Genomic DNA, 13,650 nt, shown 5'->3' with positions numbered 1-13,650 from the left:
CCACAACATCCCATGAGATCTTAGCCTTGAGAGCTTGTTCTTTTTAGAGGACCACATGTTTATTTTCCAGACAACTTATGCACGTATATAAACTTGTGCAATTTGATGCAAAAAAAATCAAGATGAGACTATTTTATTGGGTAGAGAACCCAAAGTTCTAACACCAGCATAGCCCAGCTCAATTGGTTGCAACCTTCTAAACGGTGGTTGAGGTCTTGGGTTTAAGACCACATGAATCAATCAACTTTTATGTGGCATAAACATAATTAAGGGTGGAACATAAACATAATTTTAGAAATGACTAATATGCAAGATAATATCATATTTACAATCGACACAATTTTCTGAGCGATTTTCATATATAACATGTTAAACATGAAGTTAAGATTTGAAAGATATGAATATTTTAAAAAGCACTTGAATCTGCAAAAAATAATTAAAAAGAGAATATTTGGGATAAAATTACATTGTGCAGGCCATCTGCTAAACGACACTTGGTGAGACAGCTCTATTTTGCACCGATTGAAATTCTTGGAGAAAAGTCAGAAAAAAAATGGGGAGAAGCAAGGATCAAACCGAGGTCTACAAGATGGAGATGTATCGCTCTAGCCAATCACAAGCTTTGTGTGCTTGTGTTGTGAAATGGCATATTTGTACATGAACCAAACGCAACCGGCGGTGACTTAAGAAAAAAAATCGTTTTTGCCACTTACAGGTGACATTAGTGAGTAATTTTCGTCAAGATCAAGGGTAATTTAATGACGGACGGGCAGAAACATTAGTTACTTTATGAGTAGGTATAGAAGAATTGGTCATGTTTGTTTCAAAAACCAAATATGCAAGGAAAATCATGGATGCAAATGATTATAAATGCACATCTTAAATTTAGGAAAAATTTGAATATGACAGAAATGCTCTAACATCCTCTAGTATCAAGCCACGTTGCACTCCTCTCCAGTGATTATTGCTTGTACTAATCCATGCATGCGTCAGTCCAACAAACATATGGGCTAATGTCCAACAATAATCCTACACCTACAGGTAATCAACAGGAAGTTACAGACCTCCCTTCTCTTCTAATCATACCTCCGCCCCCTGATTTTCAAGGGTGGGCCGGTGCCCCCCAAATTGACCAATGAAAGAATGCCTTGTCACCCTGTAAACCACTCTCCCCTGTAATTTCCTGTAGATGTAGCATTACTCAATGTCCAACCACTAGGATGCTGCCAACACAACAAGCTAATTACTTCTAGTTTTGTTTTTGCGAATAAACTAATTACCTCTAGTTAAATGTTTAACTGTTTGTGTGCGTGTAGTGAGAGCAGCCAGGCAAGGTGGTACTAGGTAGGTGGCCCGCCGGACGTGTAAAGCCTCACCGTCCATGTATAAAAGAACTAAAGATGCAAATCCACTAAGGCGCTCTCTTCCTTCCTCCGGAAGGCACCACTTTCCCCTCAGCTGCTATATAAACGGACGCAACCTTACCTACGTACTCCATCCACCAAAACACGACAGCGCGGAGTGGAGAGTGGAGAACCAAGCCGTAGCTCCGGCGAAGCTTCAGCTACGATCGATCATCGATCGATGCCACTGCCGCCAGAGATGCCGCTGGGTCTCCCCTTCACCGTCGACACATGGGGCCCATCCCGCCGCTACCGGCGCCACCGCTTCATCACCCACGCGCACACGGACCACATTGCCGATGCCTGGGCCGGCCCCGGGGACACTGTCTACGCCACCCAGCTCACCATGCGCCTCGCCCTCCAACGCCATCCCCAGGTTAGATACTTGCTGCGCAGCTCCCAGCTCCTGGAGCCTCGCTTAAATTCTGCTAGTTCCTGTTTGGTACGGTGTTTGTGCTGATTAATCGAGACCTCTCGTCCGGTTTGGTTGTATTAATTGTAGCTGGAGCGGGTAAGTTTGTGGAAATGGAGGTGGGAAAGAGGTGGGTGGTGGACGACCCTGACGGCGCCTTTTCCGTCACCGCCTACGATGCCAATCACTGCGCTGGTAATCTTGAATCTAGCAAGTTCGAGCACGGCCACACCGTCTATCAAAGTCTCCTTATCAATAGAAACCTTAGATAAAAGAATAATCTGCATAAAAGAGTCATATACAAATATACAATTGAATGGAGTTAGCCGAAAATCCAATTCGGTGCCCAGGCTCATCTGCACCCGGTCAGAAAAAAAAAGTCAAAACAAATACTAATAAAATTCAAAAAAATCCAAATTTTTTTGTGTGATAGAAATTTTATACGTGAGGTTCGCTCCAAATTTCAACTTATTTGGACATATGAGCAGCTCTCAGAAAAAAAAACAATTCGGGTCAGAACAGTGTGTGAACAGTAAACTTTTTTACAAACTCTGAATTTTTCTTTTTTGCTGAGAGTTGCTCGGATGTCCAAATGTGTTAAAATTTGAAGCACACCTCACGCATAAACTTATCTACCACAAAAAAATTGGAATTTTTTTGAATATTTTTAGTATTTGTTTTGATTTTTTTCGCCGGGGGATGCAGATGAGCTCGGGAGTAGAAACGCCGCACTCGTTAATGAAGTAGTACTTGGGTGTTCATATGTACAACCATTATTTTTGAGAAAAGGTGTAACCTACAATACAATTAGTTGAACACCAGGTTTTAAGGTTTATACACCGAGTTCAATCTTGTCTCCGCCACTACATACACGTAAGGTATTATAAACATGGAGTTTCATTCTAGGTAGGCTAAAGCCTAATTAAAGGTGTACAAAGCTCCACTAGCCACCCAATCAACGGTTGGTCCTTTTTACCACTTGAGTTTCATATATAATATTTGATGTTATATCCGACGAAGAAAAAAGATGTGCCTAACAAATAGGCCAATTCAAGAATTATACATGCCCCAAGTCTCGTCTGTGTATATATGAAATCTATTAGACTACATGTGTGTGAAAAGTAAGTACGCTGTGTATAGAATAGTACCCATCGTTGAAAGACTAATATGTCTGCATTAATATGAATAAAAGGAAGACCCAAAGAATCTACCTCTATCATGTATGAAGGCTCTAAATTTCAACTAAATTTCCTAAATTTTAGTAATTTTTTAGGGTACCAAAATATTTGTAAGCTTAAAATTTTGGAACAGATTCAAACTATTTTAAAAGAAATATAAACTTTTCAAATTTTGTTAAAATTAATTGGATTTTGATTGAACAAAATCCATATGAACATGACTTTTTTAAAATTTTGGTGAGTTCTGGAAACTTACCATGACCAAAGTTTGAAACCTTGTCATGTATTGCCCATATATTGCATAGAAAACTGAACAAAAAACATACACACAACATCATCCAACAAACATAAATATTAAGTAATACAACTTAATAATTTTGCTATTTGTCAAAATATATTCCTCGCCAGTTGCCCTCTTCGCTTTTTATTAAGTCTATACATTGTTTCAATTTTTTTATAACTGATCAAGTTTCTAGAAAAGAAAACTATCAACATATACATTAGAAAATGAGTATCATTAGATCAATTCTAAAGATAATTCCGTACTTATTTATTTAGGATGTAGTATTATATATGTTGATAATTTTTCTTACTAGCTTGGTAAAAGATGGCAAAGTATACTAAAGATAATTGTTTCATGAATTGTGTACCTGAGCAAAGAATCAAGTAAAATATGTTCTTGAAATGGGATATCACATAATAGGATTTCTGAATTTAGCCTTAACCATTCAAGTTTTCATCATCAAAATAATTACTAATAATATAAGTTTGACAAAGGAATATGACTTCTTTAAAAAATTCTAATAAACATGAGTACTCACTTATCCGACTGTCAAAGAATCAAAAAGCATGCATGCATATTTGTTAATCATGTACGCACAAAAGCTAATTCAAGAAATATACACTCTTGCTTTCTTGATGGATAAATGATTAAGAAAACTAGATGATACCTTGCGCGTTGCTGCAAAAATCGGTTGCAATATATTTCAATGATATTTAGGTTGTATTAAACATAATTATTTGGATTAATAATATATGAATAATTGCATTTGATTATTGTGTAGTTGAAAAATATTTATAGAATATACGTAACATAATAGAAAGGAAAGTTTTTTTCATGCATTTTGTGGCGGTCCTTCGATGATGCGGCATTTGTGGTCAGGTGGAATGTGTTCATGTTGAGATAAATAGAGATAGTGGAGATCAACTAATAATGTAAAACTTTTTTACATGCATGTTGAGATGGGCTTTTAATGATGCGGCATGTGTGCATGTTGAGATAAATAGAAGTAGTGAGGTTCGACTAATCAGGTATATAGGATATAGAATATGTTACATGGCATTAATAATATTTAATAAGGATGTATCTATCCTAAATTACAATAGTGTAATTCAATAAGGCTGGCCATAGTGGGGGTAACATAGCTAGTATCATGCACTTTAGACTAGCAAACATGCTTATGTAGAAGACAATTAAAGAAGAGAGAGGGTTAGAGTAACATAGGTAGATACCCTATCATAATAAATGTTATGCTACTATGTGTTATGCATGACAATAAATAAGATGAGTATGATACTATGCACTATGAAGATAGTATATCATGTGCATGATACTAATATATGATACTAGTAGCCTAAGCGCAAAATCACAATGGTGGGAAACCTCCATGGAGGTGGGTATTTTGAAAAAAATCAAAAAAACATATTTTAAAGTTTCAAAAAATTGTGACAAAAATGATATATCTTAAAATGGATGTATTCTACATGTGTTTAAATTTTGAACATGAAATACATTATGGTGAGAGCTACACAAAAAAGACAAATCGCGTTTTTCAAACTGATGAACAGCACAAACACCGTTCACTATTAGAAATGCAGGATTTTCTCTTTTTTGTGCAGCTCGAACCATAATGTATTTCATTGTCACATTTTATACACATGTAGAAGGCATCCATATGAATGTGTACCATTTTTTTCAGAATTTTTTGAAACTCCAAAACGTAATTATTGAATTTTTAAAAATATCCACTTCCATGGAGGTCGCCCACCAAAGCTCGCACCCGTAGCCTAAGAGCCCTCTCAATGCTCCACCTTGTACAGGTGCTATAAGGTTGCCAACTAAGCAAAAAATGACATGCTAGTTAAGAAGAGAGAAAGAGTAGTGTGGTGACCCATGAAGAAAAGGAGCTAAGCACGTGTATCTAGGTGGAAGCATAATTCTAAGTCTACAACTAATTAAATGCATGAAGCTATCACCCAAAAGCTTAGCACATTTGCATTGATGACTTAACTTGCTAAGGCATTTAGTACACTTAGCACCTCATTTTAGCACCTTTGCATTGGAACAATCACACTTATGGATCGTGCATGTGCAAATGTTTATTACCAACCATACTTATTATTAGTCATAAACATGTTCACATATTTAATAATAGACGTGCCGGAAACTGAACATGGTTTGGGCTGGGCGGTTAACACTTTCTGTGTGCTATGACTCCAGGAGCGGTTATGTTGCTGTTCGAGGGTCCATTTGGTACCATACTGCACACGGGGGACTGTCGGCTCACATCACATTGTGTACGGAAATTGCTACTGAAATTGGAAGCAAATCTTTGCCCGTTGGACACTGTGTACTTGGACTTGACATTTCCCAAATTTCTCGAATTTCCGAGCAAGGAGTCGGCGATTCAGCAGGTTTCCTTCTAGACTGAGACTTTATATCACTGGTAGAAAAAGAGGCTTCCGTCCAGCCTCATTAGTCGCGAAACTGTAGGAACCGCGACTAATGAAGTCTTTAGTCGCGGTTTGGCAGACGAACCGCGACCAAAGGCCTGGGCCCAGGGCGCTCGGTGGCCAGCTGGTGCACGTGAGGGGCTTTAGTCGCGGTTGGCCAGGCCAACCGCGACTAAAGGTGCGCAAAGGCCTTTAGTCGCGGTTGGCCAGGCCAACCGCGACTAAAGCTCCTCCCCTATATATACCAGTTCAGCACGCTCACTTAGCCATTTGGTGCCACTTCTCTTCACAAGCTTCACAAGGGGGTGTAGGTTTGCTTTTGGTTCCTCTTATGCACACAAGGTGTTTGATGAAATGCCCTAAGAGGGTGAAACAAACATGATATGAAGTGTTGGAGCCACACTTGAGGTTCCTCATTTATTTTTTCCTCCTCGATCGCGGTTAGCAACTTGAACCTTTCATGCATGTGTGTCATTGATAAAATATGCATGTGTGCAGTTCATTGTTTAATTTATATTGTTTGTAGCTAGTTAGTTTAACAAATGCGTGATGGTTAATTATATATTTTATATTATAATAATGCAGATGAATCGGCAATGGATGTACGGTAACCGACTCTCCGGCGAGTTCACTACGGGTTTGAAAGATTTCCTCGTAGTGGCTAATGCGAACAAGCAGGGGGGTTTTGTTATCTGTCCATGTGTTATCTGTAAGAATCAGAAGGGTTACTCTTCCTCAAGAGATGTTCACATGCATCTGCTTCGGCACGGTTTCATGCCAAGCTATAATTGTTGGACCAAGCATGGAGAAAGAGGGGTTATAATGGAAGAAGATGAAGAAGGGGATGATTTCATCGATGAAAGCTATCTTGCTCATTTCGGTGATACTTTCATGGAGGATGCTGAAGGTGAAGGGGAAGGTGAAGAAGAGGCACGTGATGATCCCGTTGATGATCTTGGTCGGACCATTGCTGATGCACGGAGACGCTGCGAAACTGAAAAGGAGAGGGAGAATTTGGATCGCATGTTAGAGGATCACAGAAAGGCGCTGTACCCCGGATGCGATGATGGTCTGAAAAAGCTGGGCTGCACACTGGATTTGCTGAAATGGAAGGCAGAGGCAGGTGTAGCTGACTCGGCATTTGAAAACTTGCTGAAAATGTTGAAGAATATGTTTCCAAAGGATAACGAGTTGCCCGCCAGTACGTACGAAGAAAAGAAGGTTGTCTGCCCTCTAGGTTTAGAGGTTCTGAAGATACATGCATGCATCAACGACTGCATCCTCTACCGCGGTGAATACGAGAATTTGAATGAATGCCCGGTATGCACTGCATTGCGTTATAAGATCAGAGGCGATGACCCTGGTGACGATGTTGAGGGCCAGAAACCCAGGAAGAGGGTTCCCGCCAAGGTGATGTGGTATGCTCCTATAATACCACGGTTGAAACGAGAGCCCGAGCCCAAGCCAGTATTTTCTGATGAGCAAAAGAAGTGGGCTAAGTCATTTTTGAGCACACCGTCCCAAGCCGCGAAGAATCTGCCTAACGACTATGCACGTGAACTTCGCAGGCAGGCACTCATGTTCAAGGAGAACAAAGAGCGGGAGAAGGCCGAAAGTAAAAAAAGCGGGAAACAAGTTGCCCAGCTCGGGGAACAAAGTAAACAATCGATTGCCCCGCTTATAGTGGAAGCCTTCTGTCCGGATGACCCCGAGATCATACAAGCTGCGGCAGCACAGGGATTGACTGTAACGAGTGCCAGAGAACAAGCAGCCAACTTAGGTATTACTCTTCGTGAACTGTTAGGCCTTGATGAGGCGCCAGTGAAGGAGGTAGTAATTACATATGTCAAGAATGGGCCTCTCGTCGAGCCTGCGCAGGAAAAGGATCTACCTCCACAAATGAAAGGTCTGTTGAAATGGTACAAGGGTTACATAAAAAATAAAAACGCCAAAGAATATATTTATGCGGAAGTTAGACATGAGCATCACTTCAAACATTACTATGTACAAATTGAACTGAGTGAATTGTTCCAGCTTTTCAATCTGCGCGAGCTCGATAAATCTATCATCAGTTGCTACGTTCTGTAAGTGATTTATTAATTTCTACCCCATCTCGTTCATATTGCCTGCACTATATATATGTCCTAACTATATTGTTGTGTCCGCTATTATACATGTAGAATGAAGATTAAGGAATGCAGAGTAAGGAACATCCATGATGTTGGGTTCATTGACCCACACATCGTTAATGGACATGTGTTGGAGCGTTACCCCGCCGACGTGGAGGCAGACCTGTGGCAGTTTCTTACAAAGCAGGAACTCAAAAGTGATATTCTATTTCCTTACCATTTTGAGTGAGTGTTTCTGTCTTGAGCACATTCTCTTTTGTTTACTCCATGCATGGTATGTGGCCGGCTAATCGATGAGTTATGCATGACGTACTGTGCATGTATCGTGTCCGCAGGTTCCACTGGATTCTGCTAGTAATTAAAGTTAACACCTCAGAATGTCTCGTCCACGACTCTGTGAATATGGATCCAAAGCTTTGGGGCGGCATGAGAAGAATGCTGCATAAGTAATTATTTTCATTCATTTGCGCTCTATATCGATCGGCCTATTTCGTTCATTTCCTAATATCAAGTAACTAATTAATAACTCTCTTGTTCATTTAATTTTCTTTGCCTCGTAGGGTTTGGAGACGGTTCGTAGATACAAAGGTCGGTGAATTCAAAAAAGAGCTAGAATTCAAAATGTTAAAGGCTAAGAATGCTGGGGATATTCAGCCACCGGAGACCAATCTATGTGGATACTATGTCTGTGAGATGATCCGGAGATACACCTCTGAGCGGGTTCCGAGTGATACCAATGCTCAGAGGAATAACCTCCGGTGGATGCTTAGTCCAGAAGCTCGCTTCCGACCACTTCAAGAGGAACTAGCTGGATGGTTCAGCAGGGAAGTCCTCCATCCTAAAGGAGAACACTATTACGAGGACGTAGAACTTTATATGCATTAAATCATGTATGTAAACTTGTTCAAAATTGTATATGGTCATCCGATGATATTGAATATATATTGTATATTCCTCTTGAATTCTTTTTGGTTCTAATTTCAAATTTATTTGAAATTGTACATTCATATGCATGTATGTAGTACCGTAGAATATATGAAACTCCTTCAAAATTAAAATAAAGCACAAAAGAAATAAAACAATACAAATTAAACAGAAAACAGGTTTAAGGGGGGGGGGGCTAAAACCCTAAACCTGCGGCGGCCTTTAGTCGCGGTTGGCCAGAAGAACCGCGACTAAAGGTCCTCCGCCCCGACGGCCACCTGGCGCCCACGTGGACGGGCCTTTAGTCGCGGTTCTTAAGCAACCGCGACTAAAGGGGGGGGCCTTTAGTCGCGCCCGGTCTGTCGCGGTTGCGCAACCGCGACTAATGGCAGTTGCGAACCGCGACCAAAGGCCCTTTTTCCACCAGTGTATATGCTTGTTGTGACTTCTTGGACTAAGAAACGACTCGCTGATTGCAGGTTATAGCTTGCATATCGAAGCATTCACGTGCACCTTTCATTTATCTCGGATGTCAAAGACTTGGCCAAGAAGAGATCTTAAAAGAGGTGTCAAGGTCATTTAGATCGAAAATCTATGTTGATAAGGGACTGTACTTGGATTGTTTTAACACATTGTCACACATTGTCCCTGAAATAATCACTGATGATCCAACTAGTCGCTTCCAGGTGTGTTAATCTTTGAAATACATTCAATTTTGTTAATGCGACCTCCCATTATGTTATTTATTTCTTCAAATTACACCTACACACTGTCCCTCAAATAAATGAAATGACAACATCATATATACTAATAGATGATATTACGTAATGTAAATGTAGTAAGTAAATTAGTACCATGTACTATATATTATACTAACGCGTGATACTATTCATTGTAAGTGCACTAACTTCTTAACTTAGCAGGTACTGCCAGTTCAATCCAAGGAGCTAAATAAGATAGCAACCGAGAAGCTCGAAGAGGCAAGGGCTAGCGATCAGCCAGAACCTTTATTTATTCGTCCTTCAGCATGGCGGTATTCCAATGCCTATGTTCAAAACCGGAAACCCAGCCTAACAGAAGCTGAGCAGGATGGTAATGTATGGCGTGTTTGTTTCTCCAATCACTCCTCTGGTAATGAATTAGAGCGGGCACTGCAACTCCTCCAGCCTCAATGGGTCATTTCAACCACTCCCCCAAATTTGGCGAGTGAACTGAGTTATGTAAGGAGACGCTATTTATCACACACAACACAGGGACATGCGCCATCAAGCATCTGTTTCCGCACAACATCCCTATGTCCGGTTGAGGCAGACTATGATAATTTTATTCGAGGGAAGGAAGACTATGAATATTTTATTCGAGGAATACCGTCTCAAGGGCAGAGGTAATTATGTATGGAAAATGGAATCTTTCGTGAAACTCACGAGACAAACACATTTCTCCTTGAAATGAAATTTGATTTAATTAATTGACTTCTCACTTCACTTTTTCATCATTCTCTTAAAAAATTGATGTGCATGAAGAAGCCCTAGAGTTGTGCAGATAGAAGAAACATGGGTGGACCATAGGACATTTGGACTATCAATGGGTGTGAACGGTTATATATCAAAAAATGTTATCAACATGATGTGCAAAGCTATCATGTCAGAACAGCGTGATGCACATTTCTTGAAGCATGTTTTTAATTCCGAGCTTGGAGTAAGTGCATTTATTTTCATTCATCCCCATAAGCAATTTAATTAATATGTGATGGAGGTATATTTGTCTAAAGCCGTAATATCCTGTTTTATTGAATTTTACACATTGCAACATTACATTGTTTGGTAAAAATGTTTTTGTTTGCGTCGTGGTAGATTTGTTTTAGATTCCACTTAACCCAATTAGCTTGTTTTTACTACTTTCTCGTTCATTTTTTCACTAATTTTCTGTATTTGTGGGAGTATGTACTCCCACATTCAATACCTCTAAAATAAACCTATTAATCATGTTTATCCTTCTTAATATACTTTGTTAATTAATATATATCATTATATATAGTGATCTTATTTTTATTTTCCACATATCTATTTTTCTCATACAGAAAATGCTTCAAGACCCCTCCACATGCCGAGAAAGCATTTCAAACTACCTACCTAAGCCCAATCAGGGATTCAAACCCGAAAACATGGATGCAGTGAGTATTACATTTATGGTGACTTTGTATAGTCATTTCTTATCATCATGTATAACTTTTTTCAATTTTTCATTGCTTCAATGCATGTACAAAACTAATCATTACGACATGACATGATCACATCTGCAGGTTTTTGTACCATTGCTAAATTGCAAGACTTGGTACCTACTTGTAGCAAATTTTTGGAAGAGACGGTTCGAGGTATTGAGTCCAATGGGGTGCACTGACAAATTGATAACACAAGCACAGTTTATTGTATGCAACTTTCGGGAAGCTTTCCATAGTGCATATCCTCAGCTCCATACCGTAATGATCAAAGACATGGATATTACCTTCCATACCATATCAAACTCACACAACGAGTTGAGTTTTACGCTCAAATATTTAATGCAATATAGCACATTTTTTCCAAATCTTCACCATTTCTCTTAAGTGTTAAATGGATTATTTTACGACCTAATTTAACCATGCCCCTCCCCTTTCCTTTTCTTTATCTAATTTGTAGATCCAATAGTGGTATATTTATCATGAAGACACTAGATTTATACGATGGAGAGAAACATATCTTCTTTAACGATGTAAGTAGCCATTCCTCTCTTTTTTCATCTACCATGGTTGCCTAAATATCTCCCATATAACAGTAGAGAAGTATGCATTTTTTAAATTGAGTAGGCATCATTAAAATGCCAATAACTATTAGTAAATATTATTTATCCCTAATTAAATGTGTCACATACAATACTTTTTCAGATTTCATTAATAGTGGAAACATGTGGTTATCTTTACTATAATGCTTATATCTTAATTCATTGACTGCCAGTCTGACGCCAAAGGACTCCGTGAACACTTGGCATTATATTTGTTGCACCACAAGTATAATGAGATGCCCCACAGACATGTACAAGGTCTAGTGGGTCCCTAAAGTCAACCGCCCGATTGTAAAATTACGACTTCATGAAGGTGATCCAGATTATGTTTTTTACCATCTACGAGGAATGCTGCCAAGAAAGTTTATGAATGTATCATTTGAAATTGTCCACATGAAGCTAATGTTGTTCATCATGAGTTAGATTGAAGCACAAAGATCTCCACCCCATGTTTGATTGGAAAATCCACTTAATTTTATTTCACACTATGATATAACCATTATTTGAGTTAATAAAGGATGTGTTCTAGATCCAGGTTGTGACTGATCACAAATACTATATAAGCTCTTGCACCAAAGGGCACTATGCAACATCGTTCTCATGTGTCTCCCTCCGTATTGGTTTTGCTATTTTTCTCCTGCTCACAACCGCCCAAACTCTAATTTCTATGGGTGTTCTTCATCCACCTCGCTCGTGGTGTTGAGATATGCCACAAGAGCATGAAAACCCAGCATGAGGCAAAGAGAATTACCCAAAGACATGTTAGTGAAGCAATTTGTTGTTTTGGTATGTGAGGTATTCTTCCTGGTTATCTTTCTATTAATCTTCTTTACTATCAATAGAGGACAGTTAGTCAATAAGTGACGGTGTCACAACCCCTTCCCATCCCTCCCCGTGTCCACTCTAGAAACCAACTAACATGCGGTCCCAGCCAGAAGCTCCTATCGTTAACAAACAAAATGAACTACACAATATCCAACCTCTCATTTGATAAAACCATACAGGCTGCAATAAATGAATTTCTAGTGTATCATTTATTTTCCCCACGACTTCTCCATCATGATTATCTCGACTACACCATCTTGTACAACGGTTAGAGGGTCCCTAAAGTCAGGGGTTATGTGGTTCTGCATGATAGTGGAAGGGTGAGATGTAGTCGTCTAATCGTAAATTCCAATAGCATGGAGGTGATTTATATTGTGTTTCCTACAATCTTCGAGGAAAGCTGCCAAGACAGTTTGTAAATGTATCATTTGAAAAGTCACTAGTACAAAATCGGGCATTGGAGGAGGTTCCAAAAAATGGTCTAGTGGTGATTTACGAGTACAACCGCCTCTAATGTCTGGATGCCTCAAGGCGGTAATAAATTTGTTACCATCTCCTATTCTCTATAATTACATGCAGTTTCTAAAGTAGAACCGCATGTGATGATTTTCTTTTGTTCATTTACTGTATTTTTCATGTTCAAACAACATTCAAGACACACATCCAATTTATCTCCTTAAAGCACTTCCACATTCGTCTCACATTTGCATTCCATTTCATAAATATATACATATTATTTGTTAGAGTATGAAATCGTGACACGAGGGATCAAAGATACCATGTTTATTAGTTTAGCTAAGGCTAAATGCTTAGTTCTTCTTCTGAATGTAAAACAGACAATGACAACTTATAGCATGCAACATATGGTAGACTCTTTCTAGGATTTGGATACATGATGATGTTTCTTTTCATTACAGCATGCAATTACCTCTGGATATATATCATTGTTGCCTCGTACTAGAACCTAGTATGAGTTATTTTGTATTCTTTTGGTTTGCACATCTTTTCCGTTTTCATAAATCAACTTTAAATCTTTTGACAATACCATGTTTTGTTGCTTCAACAGTAAGTCGGCTCAATCATGTCATACATTCGATTCTTTTGTTTTTTGTCCTCGCCATTTTTTCTTCATGGTTGTTGTGTATTTGATGATGATGATGATGACGATGATACGACCTTGTTTGTTGTTTGTTGTTGTTGTTGTTGTTGTTGTTGTTGTTGTTGTT

At 39.1% G+C, this 13,650-nt stretch overlaps 1 protein-coding gene across 3 annotated transcripts; it reads left to right on the top strand.

Annotated features, from left to right (window-relative positions):
- Positions 1-1,511: 1,511 nt before the first annotated feature.
- LOC119321799 (protein artemis-like) lies at positions 1,512-12,043 on the top strand. 3 transcript variants are annotated; one of them, XM_037595336.1, is made up of 10 exons: positions 1,512-1,779; positions 1,906-2,010; positions 5,494-5,687; positions 9,259-9,465; positions 9,703-10,163; positions 10,303-10,477; positions 10,860-10,952; positions 11,082-11,314; positions 11,458-11,530; positions 11,773-12,043. In XM_037595336.1, the coding sequence occupies exons 1-10, from the start codon at positions 1,635-1,637 to the stop codon at positions 11,872-11,874; spliced, it is 1,788 nt and encodes a 595-aa protein (XP_037451233.1). In that variant the 5' UTR covers positions 1,512-1,634; the 3' UTR covers positions 11,875-12,043. The 3 variants fall into 3 exon arrangements, with proteins under 3 accessions (XP_037451233.1, XP_037451234.1, XP_037451235.1); XM_037595337.1 differs by lacking the exon at positions 1,906-2,010; XM_037595338.1 differs by lacking the exons at positions 10,303-10,477; positions 11,458-11,530; positions 11,773-12,043 and having other exon boundaries at positions 11,082-11,227.
- Positions 12,044-13,650: the final 1,607 nt, after the last annotated feature.

This window comes from Triticum dicoccoides, chromosome 6B (assembly GCF_002162155.2).
Source record: "Triticum dicoccoides isolate Atlit2015 ecotype Zavitan chromosome 6B, WEW_v2.0, whole genome shotgun sequence".
Taxonomy (NCBI): Eukaryota; Viridiplantae; Streptophyta; class Magnoliopsida; order Poales; family Poaceae; genus Triticum; species Triticum dicoccoides.
This window is presented reverse-complemented; position numbering and strand designations above follow the sequence as displayed.

Excerpts from the sequence above, each read along its gene's own strand:
- LOC119321799 (XM_037595336.1), top strand. The coding sequence starts at position 1,635 with ATGGGGCCCATCCCGCCGCTACCGGCGCCACCGCTTCATCACCCACGC. Across the intron at positions 5,688-9,258 it reads AGGAGTCGGCGATTCAGCAG|GTTATAGCTTGCATATCGAA; the intron begins GTTTCCTTCTAG and ends CGCTGATTGCAG. Across the intron at positions 11,315-11,457 it reads ATATCAAACTCACACAACGA|ATCCAATAGTGGTATATTTA; the intron begins GTTGAGTTTTAC and ends TCTAATTTGTAG.